This window comes from Somniosus microcephalus, chromosome 11 (assembly GCF_052327205.1).
Source record: "Somniosus microcephalus isolate GS21.2 chromosome 11, FLI_Smic_1.0, whole genome shotgun sequence".
Classification (NCBI taxonomy): domain Eukaryota; kingdom Metazoa; phylum Chordata; class Chondrichthyes; order Squaliformes; family Somniosidae; genus Somniosus; species Somniosus microcephalus.
The window spans coordinates 60,585,623-60,604,194 of NC_140997.1; the positions used below are offsets into that span (position 1 = coordinate 60,585,623).

Below are 18,572 nucleotides of genomic sequence, written 5' to 3' on the forward strand. Positions count from 1 at the left end.
GATTTTTAGGTGGGGCTACTTAACCATTTTTAGTCTAAACACTGCCCATTTCTTGGCCAGAACTAATTTCTAGCCCAGAGTGTTTAGAAAAGACAGTGCACAAATTAAGAAGTTGATCCTGTGGGAGGTAGAAATCTACAAAATGAACTACTTTGGGCAGACATTCACCAAAGCTATAAAATCCAAGCTTACATTAGGACTATGCTGTAGAGCACCAGGTCAGCATAAAAAATGGGGCAATTTGCTCTATGAAGAGATCAAAAAGGTATGTGAGAATAAGAAACTTATTTTGTTGGGAGTCGTTAATCAATTTAATATAACTGGGAAATCAGAGTTGGTATTCTCGTGCATGACTGCTTCTTCACCCAATGTGTCCAGGAAGCCACGAGATGCAATGCTCATCTCTATCTGGTATTCGTTAATGATTCAGAAAATGTACAGGAAATGAAAATCATAGCATTCCTGGGGGACAGCAACCACAAAATGATAAAGCTTAACTTGATCTGTACGGTTTACACTGCTGATGTAATCAAAAAACTGAGAATCAGAAACATGGCTAAATCCAGAGAATGGAAATGAGTATCACTTTCAGGGATATAGTGTGTTTAAAAAAGAGCACAAATTAAGAAGTTGATCCTGTGGGAGGTAGAAAACAACAATACTAATCTCTGGATTTAGCCATGTTTCTGAATATCAGATTTCAGAAACGTTCTCTTCAGATATAACACGGGGTCACAGTCGCAGAATAAGGGGTCGGCCATTTAGGACTGAGATGAGGAAAAATGTCTTCACTCAGGAGGGTGGTGAGTCTTTGGAATTCTCTACCCCAGAGAGCTGTAGATGCTCAGTCGTTGAGGGAATCAAGGGATATGGGGATAGTGCAGGAAGGTGGAGTTGAGGTAGAAGATCAGCCATGATCTTATTGAATGGCGGAGCAGACTCGAAGGGCCAAATGGCCTACTCCAGGCTCGAGAGGCCGAATGGCCTACTCCAGGCTCGAGGGGCTGAATGGCCTACTCCAGGCTCGAGGGGCCGAATGGCCTACTCCAGGCTCGAAGGACCGAATGGCCTACTCCAGGCTCGAGGGCCCGAATGGCCTACTCCAGGCTCGAGGGGCCGAATGGCCTACTCCAGGCTCGAGGGGCTGAATGGCCTACTCCAGGCTCGAGGGGCCGAATGGCCTACTCCAGGCTCGAAGGACCGAATGGCCTACTCCAGGCTCGAGGGCCCGAATGGCCTACTCCAGGCTCGAGGGGCCGAATGGCCTACTCCTGCTCTTATTTCTTATGTTCTTATGTTCTTAAGTGTGATCAACATGTGCAATAAGCTTCCAGATAGAGTAATGGAGGCAGAAACCTTGGAATTATTTAAGAAACAATTGGATGGTACAGTGGACGGACACAAGGATACCTCTGGACGGATGAATTAAGATGGGCTAAATGGCTTCCCTCACCTTTAATTATATTGTGACCTTGTGATCAAAAGACCAATCAGTGGTAATAAAGACTGAAAATGCTGCAAACACTCAGCAGGTCAGGCAGCATCTGTGGAGAGAGAAACAGAGTTAAATAAGCAGTAATGTTAGGGGATTGTAATAGGTTTTGACAGTAGAATCATGCTTTAAGTGGTTACCTTCCGGATGCCTATCACTTTGGAACCTTGAAAAAGATAATTTCCAAATATAATGTTTGCTCTTGAAAGTGGTCATGTTGTATAAGAAACGCATTATGTATTCGTGGTGCTGCAATAATTCATGGAAAATGGATAAATTAATGTACTGGGGAATATAATTTGGGAAATCTATAAATAACAAAATGGCTCTGCAGATTTCCAGAGCTCTGTTAAAAGTTTCCACTTAAGGGATTCAAATACTTTAATCAATGTGCAGTCATGGAAATGTTGTGTTGTTTATGTAAAGAATAAATTCATGTCTAAAAAAAGAATAAAAATAAATTGGAAGCACACCAACGCTGATGCAGTGATACCACAGTAAAAGTAACGGGCCTTTCAACGAGTTTGAATAAAAAAACCTTGTATGAGCTGTGTGCTTTATTTATTCAATTTTTTGTGATATTATTGTGAAATGAGATTGTATTTTGCCCTTGTTCTCTAGTGGGTACTTAAAAAAAAATGTTTGAAGTACATTTTTTAATAGCTAGTCTAGTGGACCATTAACCGAGTTGTTTCCATTTCCATTCAGATGAGTGGGTATGACAGATGTAACAGATTGTCCCAAAATACCGACCTAGCACGCTAGCAAAAACGAACTCACAGTTTCAATAAAACTAACACAGCCCCCAAAAAGCTGACACTTCAAGAACGACTCTGATTATAAATTGATGACGTTGAAACAACTAGTTCCACAGGCTATGTAACTTAAACTATAGGCGTACCGAACAGGGATGATCCCCAATTAGGGGCTCTCAGCGAAGAGCAGCCCTCACAAGGAACACTGTTCGGGAAATTGCAGGGTTTTCCGCCCTTTAATTTAAATGGACAAAAAATGAAAGCCTGTAGGCACCTGGGGGGAAAAATTCAGTATCGCCCCGTTTGGGGTGCCATTATTGGCCGTGTGCAAAGTTTAGCACCTGGCGCTAATTATCACCTCCGACATCAAACTTGGCTTTTATCGCCCCTGGAGGTGATTGGAGCGCTAAATCAGGCGCTTCACACCTGTCTTAAGGCGCAAAGGCCACGGAGCAAGGCGCTACCTCAGAGCGCTGGCGAAGCTCATGTGATGTCAGTCAGCAATGGAACACAGACACACTGGCGGTGACCAGTTCTTAAAGGAGAGTTCTGACGAAAGGTCATCGACCTGAAACGTTAACTCTGTTTCTCTCTTCACAGATGCTGCTTGACCTGCTGAGTTTCTTCAGCATTTTCTGTTATCTTAAAGGGGAGGGTTGATTTTGCTCTCCATCCACATCCTGCTCATTGCAGCCTTGAATCTTGGCCTGGAGAGACCTGTACATCAAATCTGCTGGAAAGAACAATGGAGAATTCCAGGGAAAGAGCTCAGAGTGCAACCCCCACATTCTCTTCTAAATCGATACAAGGGCAAATCAAAATGAACCTGCAAAGTGCTGCTCAATACCCAAAACTCCTTCACACAGCGTTGAATCTCTCCAGAAGTCTCCCTCTCTCTCTCAGAATGTGTGGTGCAAAAATGTCACCAACAAAAAAAGGCAGGAAGTGGTCGCCTTTAAATAGCGCTCCCCCAGTCCCTTCCTGATTGCAAAACGTTCCCCTCAACCTGTCGTTGTTAGCGGCAGGCGGTAAGGCAGGGGGCGCCACTCAATATCCGGTCTGGGGCGCTACCGGGGCGTTGCGCACTCGACTGACGTCACGATCTGCCGGCGCAGGAGATCGTGGCGGTAGTGTTTAGCGCCGCAGCAAAATGTCTGGTCAATTTCACGAGCGGCACAAACATCGCCGCGCCTGGGCGCTAGTTGCTTTGCGCCCCATTAGCACCCTCTTAAGGCGCTAACAGGAGGCGCAAACAACTGAATTTTTCCCCCCTGATTTCCTGCTCAGCAGTCCCGGTGAGTGCTGCTCCTCACCAGGAGCGCCAGTTCAGATCATCCCTAACAATCCTTCATTTGTAATGGAGGGGGAAAAAAATCATGTGCGTGAAAGCCTGAAGGGAGAAATCCAAATGTTACGTAGCATTAACAGCACAAAAAAAGGCCATTCGGCCCAACAGGTCTGTGCTGCTGTTTATGTTCCATACGAGCCTCCTCCTACCTTATTTGATCTCACCCTATTGCCATATCCTTCTATTCCTTTCTCCCTCATGTACTTTTCTAGTGTTGTAGGAGTCGCTGGAAATAAACAGACTGTGAGACTTTCATAACAGCAAAGAAAAACACGTGTTAGCTTTATTAACTCTCCGCATGGACTGAGGGACTCGGCCTCGTCGCAGGGCTATGATGTCATCACACAATCGGCAACTCTTAAAGGGACCCTGCCCCGATAACCCAACCAAGTTCCGTACATAACGTGGAGCGATAACAACATTGGCTATACATAGTGAATTGTGTTACTGTCCCTATGTGGTCTCCGCCACAGTGTCCCCTTAAATGCATCTATGCTACTCATCTCAACCACTCCATGTGGTAGTGAGTTCCACATTCTCACCACTCGCTGAGCAAAGATGTTTCTCCTGAAATCCGTAATGGATTTATTAGTGACTATCTTATATTTATGGCCACTAGTTTTGGTCTCCCCCACAAGTGGAAACATCTTTGCTATATCTACCCTATCGAACCCCTTCATATATTTCCTATAAGTAATTAGGAAGGCATAAGCTCTAGGAATAATTCAATCAACCTCTATCACATATATCAAAGCTGCCCTGCTGCTGTTTATCCAATACATTTTTATTCATTACCTGATGTAGGAAGGTTACCATCTAATCACCAGACTCTGCTGTGAAGGTGGGAGATAGCAGCGGTTTGCGTTTGTATGAGGCAATAGAGCGAAATGCTTTTACTAAACCTTTAGTTACTGTTAATAAAAATACAAACCTTTAATAATTCAAGTGTCATTTGTTATGGAGGCACAGTTTTTGGAAAAGCTGTTTGCTGAACCTCTTTTTGAGGCAGGAGGGGAAAATGAGTCAGAAGAGTTCTACATTATTTTCATTGCAATGGCATATTGCACAAATAACACGATGATGATGTTTTAATTCAGTTGACATCATTGCGTTATATGTTTGTAAACAAATGAAACAAGGATTGACAAATGCATTTCCAAGAGGACAGTGGCCCTTTAAGACTGAGGCCTTTCACGGCAGCAAATCTCAGACATCTTATAGTCTAGAACTTGTTCTGTGGATGTACGGTGGTGTTGATGGATTTCACTCCAGTTGGTAGGTGGCATTTTAGCCAGCTCATAATACAGTGCCAGTGTTCACCAGCCATGGGAGCTGGCTATTATTATGGAGGGGTAGGAGGTCTTTATGGTAAGTCGGTGTGGGCTAAACCACTCCAAGCCCTACATTACAACAATGACTATACTTTATACTTTAAAAGTACTTAATTGGCTGTAAGCACTTTGGGACGTCCTGAGGTCTAATGGGGAGTCGCTCGCTTGAGCCAGCCTTTAATCAGAACAGCTACATTCTTGAGGCCATTACATCAACTGCCTAAGGACTGAACTTTGTATTGAAGAAATCATATGGAAGGAATGAATTTCCTGTTTATATAGATGCAAGTTCTTTCCTTCTATCTATGTTGTCATTGGTTACAATGCTATAGGTGACTTCCCTTCCCCATGAATGATAGTACTGTAGAAACGTGGGTTCCTAGCTAAAAGACTGAGTTCGATTCAGGCAATCAAACAAAACGAACTTTAATGAAACAAACAGGTTTTAACAAGAAACTGCAGGATAACATCAAATGTAGGTCAGCTCTCTTCAGAGGCTCCACGAGGACTGCCTAGGGCGGTCCCGGGCTGACGTCATGACGTCATCACGTTCTTCCCGCCAGTGGGGGATCACGTGATGAACGGCGTGATGTCATCACGCTTTAACTGCGCTGTTAAAGTAACCACGCTCTGTAGAGTTAAACAGTATAAATATAGATACAGACTCAGGCTGTAGCTAACATGTTGTTAAAGGAATTATATACAAACGACCTGAGTCCTTTGGTGGCTCCGCCACATGTGCCCCCCAGAATTGTCTTTAACAACCCAAGTGAGACGTCGAGGAGGCCTGACAATTCTGAGGGACAAAATTAGTCTCCACTTGGAGAGGCAAGGATTAATCAGGGATAGTCAACATGGCTTTGTCAAGGGAAGATCATGTCTGACTAATTTGATTGAATTTTTTGAGGGGGTGACTAGGTGTGTGGATGAGGGTAACGCAGTGGATGTGGTATACATGGATTTCAGTAAGGCCTTCGATAAAGTCCCGCACAGGAGACTGGTCAAGAAGGTAAGAGCCCATGGAATCCAGGGTGCCTTGGCACATTGGATACAAAACTGGCTTAGTGGCAGAAGGCAGAGGGTGATGGTCGAAGGTTGTTTTTGTGACTGGAAGCCTGTGGCCAGTGGGGTACCACAGGGATCGGTGCTGGGTCCCTTGCTGTTTGTGGTCTACATTAATGACTTGGATATGAATGTAAAAGGTATGATCAGTAAGTTCGCGGATGATACAAAAATTGGTAGGGTGGTAAATAGCAAGGAGGGTAGCCTCAGTCTGCAGGACGATATAGATGGGTTGGTCAGATGGGCGGAACAGTGGCAAATGGAATTTAACCCGGAAAAGTGCGAGGTGATGCACTTTGGGGGGACTAACAAGGCAAGGGAATACACTATGAATGGTAAGACCCTAGGCAAGACGGAGGGTCAGAGGGACCTGGGTGTGCAAGTACACAGATCCCTGAAGGCGGCGGAACAGGTGGATAAGGTGGTAAAAAAGGTATATGGGATACTTGCCTTCATTAGCCGAGGCATAGAATATAAGAGCAAGGAGGTTATGATGGAGCTGTATAAAACACTGGTTAGGCCACAGCTGGAATACTGTGTGCAGTTCTGGTCGCCACACTACAGGAAGGATGTGAATGCTTTGGAGAGGGTGCAGAGGAGATTCACCAGGATGTTACCAGGGCTGGAGCGCTTCAGCTATGAAGAGAGACTGTGCAGATTGGGTTTGTTTTCCTTGGAGCAGAGGAGGCTGAGGGGGGACATGATTGAGGTGTACAAAATTATGAGGGGCATAGATAGGCTGGATACTGAGGAGCTTTTTCCCTTAGTAGAAGGGTCAATAACTAGGGGGCATAGATTCAAGGTAAAGGGCAGGAGGTTTAGAGGGGATTTGAGAAAGAACTTTTTCACCCAGAGGGTGGTTGGAGTCTGGAACTCACTGCCTGAAAGGGTTGTGGAGGCAGGAACCCTCACAACATTTAAGAAGCATTTGGATGAGCACTTGAAATGCCATAGCATACAAGGCTACGGACCAAATGCTGGAATATGGGATTAGATTAGACAGGGCTTGATGGCCGGCGCGGACACGATGGGCCGAAGGGCCTCTATCCGTGCTGTATAACTCTATGACTCTATGACTCTATACCCTTCCAGACGAATTTCACCGACATGAGCCGTTGTGAAGCCTTCATACCAGGGTGCGACAACCCGTGTATGGCGTCGAACACTTTCCGGCGCCATGCGACTGGCACGATAGGTCGGGGAACGCCCATGGAGACGTCGCAAAGGAGCGTGGTGCCTGTGGCCTGGAAACTGACATCGGCCGCTTGGAAACTAGAGGGGACGGTTCTGTATGATTGGACCTCTGGGTCCGAGGCCTGATCCGCAGCCATGAGGGCGTAGTCAATCCCAAGGTGAACCGCATGGACCGTCGCGCGAGAGAGGCAATCCGCTACCAGGTTGTCTTTACCAGACACATGTTGAATGTCCGTGGTGAATTCAGAAATAAACGTCAGGTAACGTTGTTGACGAGCTGACCACGGTTCGGCGGTCTTGGCCATGGCGAACGTTAGTGGCTTGTGGTCGATAAAAGCCGTGAATGGACGTCCTTCTAATAAGAATCGGAAATGGCGGACGGCTAGGAAAAGGGCCAGCAACTCTCGATCGAAAGTGCTGTATTTTCGTTCATTTTTTCTTTGTTGACGGCTGAAAAACGCCAGCGGTTGCCACGTGCCGTTCACCCACTGCTCCTGTACTGCGCCGATAGCGTAGTCTGACGCGTCGGTGGTAAGGGCGATGGTGGCACCTGGAAGCGGGTGCGCCAGCATGGTGGCATTGGCCAAGGCGCTCTTGGTGTTGACGAACGCCTGGTCCATCTCGGCCGTCCAGATGATTGGATCCTTCCCGGACTTGCCCTTGAGGGCCTCATACAAAGGCTGCATAAGCAGAGCCGCCTTAGGGACGAATCGGTGATAGAAATTGACCATCCCGAGGAACTCTTGCAGAGCCTTGATGGTTGGCGAGCGTGGGAAGGAGGTAACAGCCTCCACCTTCGTCAGTAAGGGGACGGCGCCGTCTGAAGTAATGCGGTGGCCCAAGAAGTCGATCCGCTGCAGGCCGAACTGGCACTTGGCCGGGTTGATGATCAACCCATGCTGACTAAGGCGTGTAAAGAGTGTTCGCAAATGGCCGATGTGCTCTTCCTTGCTAGCACTGGCGACGAGGATGTCGTCGAGGTAGACGAAGATGAAGTGAAGGTCTCGAAGCATGGAATCCATTAAGCGCTGGAAAACCTGTGCCGCGTTCTTCAAACCAAAAGGCATCCGCAGGAACTCAAAAAGACCGAACGGGGTGATGACTGCGGTCTTCGGGACATCTTGCGGTTGCACGGGAACCTGGTGATACCCACGGACGAGGTCGACTTTAGAAAAGATGGAATTTCCCGCCAAGTGGGCCGAGAAATCCTGGATATGCGGGATCGGGTACCGTAGTGGCGTCGTTCAGGCATCGGTAGTCGCCGCAGGGCCACCAGTCGCCGCCCGGTTTCGGAACAATGTGGAGAGGCGAAGACCAGCGACTATTCGACCGGCAAATAATCCCCAGCCGCTCCATCGTGTCGAACTCCGCTTTCGCAGCCGCGAGCTTGCCGGGTTCAAGCCTTCGAGCCCGTGCATAAACCGGAGAGCCAGTGGTGGCGATATGATGTTCCACACCATGCTTGGTGGCCGAGGAGGAGAAAGTGGGCCTGGTCAGCTCCGGAAACTCTCCGAGGAGTCGAGTGAAGTCGTCCGGAGAAAGGAAAGCGCAGGCGCTAGCGCGCGCCACGGTGGTACCGTGGTGGCACGGGATCGAGTGGAAGGTGGCCGCGTTGCTCAACCAGCGGTGCCGGACATCGACGAGGAGGCCGTTGGCACACAGAAAATCCGCCCCCAGGATGGCCTGCGATACTTTGGCCGTGACGAAGTCCCAATGGAAACGCTGACCGCCGAAGCACATTTGAATCCGCTGCTTTCCGAAAGTTCGAATGGCTGTGCCATTAGCCGCCTCGAGGGAAAGGCCGTGTCCCCCAGCTTGAATGTCAAGCTTCGACGCAGGTAGGATGCTGCACTGCGCCCTGGTGTTGCAAAGGAAACGTCATCCCGAGAGGGAGTTGGTGATGAAAAGTAGTTTCCCTGAGGACCCGATGGCCATCGCAGCCGCGGAGCGCCCGTTAGACCCGGTCCTCCTTCGCCAGGAATGCTACAGGAGCTTTGTTTTTTTTTGGGGCGAAAAACTGCAGGGAGAGTGGCAGCGTCGTGCTTTCGCGTCAAAACGGGCGTGGTAGGAGCACCAGCCCGCTGCAAAAGGACCTGGAGCCGCGTCTGCGGGGGATGGGCGTCTCGTGGCGGCGCAGCACTGCTGGGTTACAGTGAAAATCTTATCTGCGTCGGCAGCAAGCTCTGCACAGTCTGTAACCTCGGACATGGCTAGGGCAGCCTGTACCTGCTCCGGCAGCTGGCAGAGGAATAGCTCTTGGAAGAGGAAGCATTCCGGTTTGGCACCCAAGAGCGTGAGCCTTTGGCTCATGAGCTCGGACGGTTTGGAGTCCCCGAGGCCGGGCATAGCGAGGAGCCGGCTAGCGTGTTCTGACTTCGAGAGGCCGAAGACCTGTAGCAACCGCGCCTTTAACGTATCATACTTGGGGTCAGTAGGCGGACTACTGAGAAGGCTGACGATCTGCGAGGCAGTGGCGCTATCGAGGGCGGAGACCACATAGTAATAACGGGTCTGATCCGCAATGATGTTCCGGATGGCGAACTGGGCTTCAGCCTGGATGAACCATGCGGCTGGTTGTTGCTCCCAGAACTGTGGCAGTTTCAGAGTCATGGCGTTCGTATCCATGCTGAAGATCTTCCGCGAAAACCGTTCACGAAAGTCGGGGTCACCAATGTAGGAACGTGGGTTCCTAGCTAAAAGACTGAGTTCGACTCAGGCAATCAAACAAAACGAACATTAATGAAACAAACAGGTTTTAACAAGAAACTGCAGGATAACATCGAATGTAGGTCTGCTCTCTTCAGAGGCTCCACGAGGACTGCCTAGGGCGGTCCTGGGCTGACGTCATCACGTTCTTCCCGCCAGTGGGGGATCACGTGATGAACGGCGTGACATCATCACGTTTTAACCGCGCTGTTAAAGTAACCACACTCTGTACAGTTAAACAGTATAAATACAGATACAGACTCAGGCTGCAGCTTACATGTTGTGAAAGGAATTATATACAAACGATCTGAGTCCTTTGGTGGCTCCGCCACAGTACTGTCCTTTCATTTTAACAGAGAAAGACCAGTAGGTTGTAGATACAACTGCTGCCATTTCTTTCCATAATTAAGCAAGATTGTTTTGGCTGTAATCTTGTTGTTTAATATCCAAAAGCTAAGTAAAACAACATTCTGATGAAGGGTCCCAGACCTGAAACGCTAACTCTGTTTCTCTCTCCACGGATGCTGCCTGGCCTGCTGAGTATTTCCAGCATTTTCTGTTGTTATTTTAAGTAAAACAGCACTTATCTTGTGGTATCTGCTATTGTTGCACTTGGAACAATTGATAGCTCTCATAAGGAAATAAAATGTATTTAATTTAGTCAATTTTATCTGAATAAGCTGGTTTTGTAATTTTTCAAATGTGGTATCACACAGTGCAAATAACTGTTCCAGGAAAGTTGCAGATAGCCATCAGCCCAGCAGAATTGAGGCAGGTAGGACAGTGTCATTGCAACTAATTCCACGCAGGCAAAAATATCAGTACAGGGGCTGAGTAGAAAAAAGTGGCAATCAAATGCTATTTACATTTATTTACGCTTAGTTTCCCAATCGTTTTTCCTTGTATTGCTCTCTGGGGCCCACCCCTTAACACAGAACAATATTGGGGGTGGCTGCTTCCAAACGTCAGGCATCAATGCTTCTCAGCATCTGCCGGGTTAAAGACATTTGATACTATGGGTGTGAAATTGGTCTTAGGCAGTAGCGCACAACGGGCGATAGCGAATCAGCAGCCTGTTTTGCACGCACCCAATTTTTTATGTTGAAGTTAATGCAAAAGAAAACCGAACGGGGTGTGACATGCACTGCTGATTCGCTATCGCGTGCTTTGCAGTAATTCACTTTCTTCTATTTAGGTGGGTAACTCAGTGAGAGACTCTGCAACTCGTCACATGTAGCTCTCGATGACTACTGGAAAAATACATGTTGCCATTAGCGCTTAAGTGTGATTTTAACCCTACCCGCCCAGTGGAAACCGAGCAGGTGGCCACCTAAGATCACTGAGGTTACTCACCTCCAGGATCCCACTGTTCCTTGCTTTAACCTGCTCCACCGAGCAGACGACAAGGATACCTGCCCAAAGCCAACGGGATCCTTCTTTACATATGCATCTCGTGTCCTGATGAGATCATCAGGGTCCAACTGCAATTTTAACTGAGGCCTGAGCGGGGAAACCACCAATGCTTTCTCACCAGGTGAAAGCCAGTCAGGACCCGCCAGGAAGAAGAAGAGGCAGAAAAGGTAAGTGGTTTTTCTATCCTTTGTGGGGCCAGGAGGAGCAGGCGTCCTCCTCCGGGCTCCACAACAAAAGCTTAGGTTTCCTCGACTCCCCCTTCCCGATGCCCCCCCCCCCACCTTCTTCAATGTGAGACCACCGTGAGATGGTCCTGGAAGCCGATTCCGCCACCTACCTTGTGTAGGCAAGGTGTCCTCCGGGCCATGCAATTTTTCGCCACTTTCCGCTTGTTCCGGGCAGGAAGTTGGCCGGCGGGATTTAAATGAGGCCTGTGAGTTAAAATAGCCCAGGCCTAATTTCTGGAGCAGCGGATGAGTCTCTAACTCACACCACCCAAAACCCGCCCAGAGTTAAAATCAGTTAAGTCTGTGACATACCAGTTGTGTGGGCAGTAAAATTAGCAATCATGGCCATAGAAGAAGGTGAATTACTGCATCAGGTTAGAGCAGTCAATTTTAGATTTATATTAATTCCCATCGCAGTAAATTGAAGTCAGCATTAAAGTATAGCATTGAAATGGTCTTAACTTCACTTTGCAATCAATATCCATTACAGAAAAGGAAAAATACAAAGACGACAAGCAAAAAGAGGATGTACTGATCCACAAAATCCAGAAATTAGTAGAGAAAAGGGACTTTCTGGTGGAAGATGCAGAGGTGGAGAGATTAAGGTAAAAATTGGATGTTGCTAACGTCCTTCGTTTATTTATTAAAAAAATTCTATCTGTTTGCTTTCATCCCCTCTTGTGGGACATAGGTTCTGAACTAGTAAAGGAGAGAAAGGAGGTTCAATTCTACTCAACAACATTGTTGATGACATCACTCATTTAATAGTTCAAGAGCATTGGCTAATGGGATCCGCGACTTCAATTGCATAGTACTGGCCATTTTTTGTTGCCAAGTTTAGATGGATTACCAGCATCAGTTGATGTGAAAAGAAAAGCGCTTCTTTGCGATATGAACCATGTTATTCATGTGTACACAGTTCAGGCCACACGCCTTTGCACACCATGCTGGATCATATCACTATGGGAGTTTTATGGTTTTAAGTTCTATTAATCAAATATGTATCACTCATTAAAAAAATGCCTAGTTTGAACATTTCTATCCAAAACAAATATTTGAAGTTTTTCTAGATGTGGTCTAATAAGTACTTTATCTACAACTCGTGTAGGGTTCAGGTGAGGGGAAATGTATAAATCTAAAGAGAAAAGTCAAGGCCATCAAGCAGTGTAGCAATTTGGGTAAAGATAAGCAGAGTGTGACAGGAAGGGACAGAGAGTTTAACGGTAATACTGCATCAGTGAATAAGGTCAAATCAGGGAAAAATTGTAAAAATTTAAAATTAAAGGTGCTTTATCTGAATGCACAAAACATTCGTAACAAGATAGACAAATTAATGGCACAAATAGAGATAAATGGGTTTGATCTAATAGCCATTACAGAGACGTGGGCCTAGAAATTGAGTTGACGCCGCGCCAGGGCTTTAGCGCCGGAAATTTAGCGCCGGCGCTAATTCCCTTGCGCGCGCCAAAAATTCAGTAGCGCCGCGCCCAGACGGCTGCCGGCGCTACTGGCGGGCGTGAGTGCCTCCCAATGGGCGCTGAGTGCCGCATTGCGGCGCTAATCCGGCACTGCGGCACCCGATGCGGTGCGGCAGGCTGGGGAAGTGCAGGCCTCCTCCTCCCGTTAAGGAGGCGCTGCCTTCACCCGATCGCTGGCCGTTTGATTTTTTCAAAAATGAGCCCGGCACCTCGGACAAGTGCCGGGCTTGCAGGCCAGACGCATCTGTTCCGCGGGGGGGGGGTGGAGGAGTCCGGGGAGGGAGGTGCGGGCAGGCGGCCGGCGGGAAAGCGGCCGGCCGCCGCGCGACCTTAATGCGCCGGCGCTAACTTGTGTAAGACTCGGTTGCCAGAGTCTTAGTTGCGGCTGCCACGGGCGAGGCGGCCGCAACTGAATTTCGGCGTTCGGGCGCGTTGCCACGGCAACCAGGACGCTGCGCACACCGATGACGTCATCGGTGCCGGCGCAGCGCAACCGGCTAACGCCGATGGCAGCGCCGAAGTGAATTTCAGAAACGGCTATCATTGCAGCGCTAGGCCCTCTAGCGCCGCAAAATGGGCGCTAACCCTACTGAATTTTCAGCCCGTGGTTGCATGGTGACCAAGGTTGGGAACTAAATATTCCAGGGTACTTGAGGTTTTGAAAAGACAGACAAAATAGAAAAGGAGGGGAGGTGACGAGGGTAGCCCTGATAAGAGAGGATGACATAAAGACAGTAGTAAGGAAGGATCTTGGCTCAGAAGAGCAGGAAGTAGAATCAGTATGGTTTGAGATAGGAAATAACAAGGGGCAGAAAACACTGGTGGGAGTAGTATATAGGTCTCCTAACAGTAACTATACTGTTGGAAAGTATTAATCAAGAAATAAGAGAAGCTTGTAACAAAGATAATACAATAATTGTGGGGGACTTTAATCTTCATATAGGCTGGACAAATCAAATTGGCAAAAGTAGTTTGGAGGACGAATTCAGGCAATGCATTCGAGACAGTTTCCTAGAACAATACGTCATGGTAGCAACTAGATAAGCGGCTATTTTAGATATTGTCTTGTATAATGAGACTGGGTTAATTAGTAATCTCATGCTAAGGGATGCTCTGGGGAAGAGCGAACATATGATAGAATTTCACATGGAGTTTGAGAGTGACGTACTTAAGCACGAAACTAGAGTATTAAACTTAAATAAAGCCAATTACAAAGGTATGAGGGGCGAGTTGGTAGTTTGAGAAATTAGATTAAGAGGTATGATGGTAGATAAGCAATGACAAACATTTTAAAAAATCATAATTCTCAATAAATATACATTCCATTAAGAAATAAAAACTCCAAGGGGAAAGTGATCCATCCGTGGTTAACTAAAGAGGTTAAGGATAGTATTAGATTTAAAGAGGCTTATAATGTTGCCAAGAAGAGTAGTAAGACTGAGGATTGGGAGGGTTTTAGAAACAGCAAAGGATAACCAAAAAATTGATAGAGGGAGCAAATTGAATATGAGAGAGAGACTAGCAAGAAATATAAAAACAGATTGTAAGAGCTTCTACAAGTATATAAAAAGGAAGAGTTAGCGAAAGTAAACATGGGTTGCTTAGAGGCTAAGACAGGAGAAATTATAATGGGGAATAAGGAAATGGCAGAGACGTTAAACAAATATTTTCTATTTGTCTTTACAGTACGCAGCAAACATACCAGAAATAATGGGGAGCCAAGGGTCTAATGGGAGTGAGGAACTTAAAGTAATTAATATTAGTAAAGAAAAAGTACTGGAGAAATTAATGGGACCAAAAGCTGACAAATCCCGTGGACTTGATGCCCAACATCCTAGGGTTCTAAAAGAGGTGGCTGCAGAGATAGTGGATGCATTGGTTGTGATCTTCCAAAATTCCCTAGATTCTAGAACAGGCACAGTAGATTAGAAGGAACTACAGGCCAGTTAGCCTGACATCAGTTGTTGGGAAAATGCTAGAATCCATTATAAAGGAAGTGGTAACAGGGCACTTAGAAAATCATAATATTATTAGACAGAGTCAACATGGTTGTGTGGCGGATCGCCACCTAAACGGGCGCAATCCACTTTTCCGTCCGTGGACAATAAATCGGGCACCTTGCCTTTAAGAAGCATGCTGCCTTTAAGGCATGACAAAGGAGCGGGCGTCACCCTCAGTGTGTACACAAAAGCGCGGGCGTCGCCCTCATTCTGGTTTCGGTTTTAGCAGAGAGAAGAGCTGGGGCAGCCATCTCTCAAGAGAATGTAATAAAAAGCCATGTGTTCCTCAGATCGGTTCGGCCTCCATTCGTGTTCCGCGGCAGCCTCAACATTGGTGACCCCGACGCTCAGAACGTATTCCGAACACTGCAATGGCGGACACGAACGCAGTTTCCGTGAAACTGCCGGAGTTTTGGGAAAACCAGCCCGAAGCCTGGTTCCTCCAAGCTGAGTCCCGATTCCGGCTGCGACACATCACCACAGATGGGACGAAGTATGACTACCTCGTCGCATCACTCGGTAGCTCCACAGTCACGAAGGTCTGGATAGCGCTGCAGAACTCACCAGAGGAGGGCAAGTATGCACATCTTAAGGCCGCGCTCCTTAAAAAATTTACGACCTCGACATACCAGCGAAACTGCCGCCTCCTCGACCTTCCAGGCCTCGGTGACGCCTCACCATCAGACCTCCTCTCCCACATGCTCTCACTCACCGACGAGAGCCCACCCGGGTCCCTCTTCCGCACGCTGTTCATCCGCCAGCTACCTCCCAGCATCCGCCCAGCGATCGTGGCGTCCGGCCTCACGGACCTAGTAGCCCTGGCCGACGAGGCCGACAAGCTGCTGTCCGCTCACTCCAGCCGCGACGTCGCTCCGGACCTGGCAGCCACAGCCTGGGTGCACCCCTCACCGGCCACCACGCGGCCACAAGGCCCAGCCACGGGGCCCACGGGGCCTTCGCACCCCACAAGCCCGGGCTACTGTTACTACCACGCACGGTTCGGCGCCAGGGCACAACAGTGCAGACCTCCCTGCTCCTTCAAGTCCGCCCCCGTACCAGCCCCCGCGATGGCCGTGGGCCACGCGGGCTCCCTGCTGTACGTCACGGATGACAAAACCGGCCGCCGGTTCCTTTGCGACACTGGAGCTCAGCACAGCATCATCCCGGCCTCTGCCCTCGACATCCAAAAGGGCGAACGAGGACAGGCGCTGGCTGCCACTAACGGCTCGGACATCCGGACGTACGGCACCCGCACAGTCACCCTCGACCTCGCTGGTCGCCGCTACCGATGGGAGTTCATCACTGCCAAGGTACTCTCCCCTCTCATCGGCGCAGATTTCCTGTGCACCCACGGCCTACTGGTAGGCATCCCTCGACACCGCCTCGTGGACATGAACACCATGTCCCCCATCCTGGGCGCCATGGCCCCCCGTCAACCCGCCGACATGGCGTCACAGTGCCACGCCCGGGCCACGGATGACTACTCGGCACTCCTGGCCGAATTCCTGGCCCTCACCAACCCGACCTTCTCTGCGGAGGTCGCCAAACACGGGGTGGAACACTTCATCCCCACCACAGGCCCCCCAGTGTACGCCCACGCCCGCAGGCTGGACCCGGCCAAACTGGAGATCGCGCGGACCGAGTTTGCCACTATGGAACAGCTCGGCATCATCCGCCGCTCCAACAGTCCCTGGGCCTCCCCACTCCACATCGCCCCCAAACCAGGCGGGGGTTGGCGCCCCTGTGGAGATTACCGCCGCCTCAACGACGCCACCACCCCTGATCGGTACCCCGTGCCGCACATGCAGGACTTCTCGGCTAGACTGGCCGGCCGCTCAGTCTTTTCCAAAGTTGACCTGGTGCGCGGCTACCACCAAGTCCCCGTCCACCCTGCGGACGTCCCCAAGACGGCCGTAATCACCCCCTTCGGGCTTTTTGAGTTCCTGCGGATGCCCTTCGGCCTCAAAAACGCGGCCCAGGCATTCCAACGGCTCATGGACTCGGTCCTTCGGGACCTGAAGTTCCTGTTCGTCTACCTGGACGACATCCTGGTAGCCAGTTCCTCCAAGCAGGAACACCTCGAACACCTTCGCATCCTGTTCGGGCGCCTCAGCGACCACGGGCTCATCCTCAGCCCAGCCAAGTGCCAGTTCGGCCTGGACAAGATCGACTTCCTCGGCCACCACATCACCCATGCTGGGGCCATTCCCCTGCCCACCAAGGTGCAGGCCGTCCAGCAATTTCCCCACCCCACCACCATCAAAGGACTCCAGGAGTTCCTTGGGATGGTGAATTTCTACAACCACTTCATCCCCAAAGCGGCATCCCTCATGAGGCCCCTGTATGAAGCCCTCCGGGGCAGGAGCGGCAAGATGGCAGTCGAATGGACGGCAGACATATCAGCCGCCTTCAACTCCACCAAGACCACGCTCGCCGACGCCACCCTGCTCGCGCACCCACGGCCCAATGCCAGAGTAGCGCTCACCACGGACGCCTCCGACCACGCGGTCGGCGCCGTGTACGAGCAGTGGGTCGACGGCGCCTGGCAACCACTTGCCTTCTTCAGCCGCCAACTAGGCCCCCGGAGGTCAAGTACAGCACCTTCGACCGCGAGCTTCTCGCGCTGTACCTGGCGGTCCGCCATTTTCGGTTTTTGCTGGAGGGCCACCCCTTCACTGCGTTTGTTGACCACAAACCCCTGACATTCGCAATGGCAAAGACAACCGACCCCTGGTCCGCCAGGCAGCAGCGCCAGCTCGCGGCAGTGTCCGAGTTCACCACGGACATCCAACACGTCTCCGGCCGAGACAACGTGGTAGCCGACTGCCTCTCCCGCCCCGCCATCCACGCCGCACACCTGGCAGTCGACTACGCTCAACTCGCAGCAGACCAGCTCACGGACCCTGATCTGCTCTCCGCACCTACCAACCTACCAGGGCTACGCCTGGCCGACGTCGCCTGCGGCTCGACCGCAGTCACGGTCAAGTGCGACATATCCCTATCTCAACCTCGGCCCGTCGTCCCAGCGTCCTGGCGCCGCCGGGTATTCGAGATTCTCCACAACCTCTCCCACCCCAGCGCCCGCGCATCCATCAAATTGGTAGCCAACTGCTTTGTCTGGCGCGGCCTTCGCAAGGATGTGCGTACTTGGGCCAACTCCTGCCTAGCCTGCCAACGGGCCAAGGTGCAGCAACACACGAAAGCACCCCTCGAGGAGTTCACCGTCCCTTCACGTAGATTCGACCACATCCACGTGGACATCGTCGGGCCCCTGCCGCCGTCGCAAGGCCACACGCACTTGCTGACGATCGTCGACCGCACCACGCGCTGGCCCGAGGCAATTCCACTGACCTCTACCACCACCGCCGACATCGCCAGAGCCTTCGTCAGCACCTGGGTCGCACGGTTCGGCATCCCCTCCGCAATTTACCTCTGAACTCTGGACCGCCATCGCACGCAATCTCGGGGTGACCATTCACCGCACCACAGCGTACCACCCCCAAGCCAACGGACTGTGAGTGGTTCCACAGATCCTTGAAGGCATCTCTTCGAGCCAGCCTCCAGGA

General features: G+C 49.9%; 1 protein-coding gene across 3 annotated transcripts in view; it reads left to right on the forward strand.

The window, feature by feature from the left end:
* Positions 1–18,572, forward strand: part of mpv17l (MPV17 mitochondrial membrane protein like) — a 163,168-nt gene that overhangs the window by 119,240 nt on the left and 25,356 nt on the right. For all 3 annotated transcript variants that reach the window (XM_086000792.1, XM_086000788.1, XM_086000791.1), the window contains exon 4: positions 12,019–12,133. In XM_086000792.1, coding sequence (XP_085856918.1) covers positions 12,019–12,133 — 115 coding nt within the window. The remainder of the gene's footprint in view (positions 1–12,018; positions 12,134–18,572) is intronic.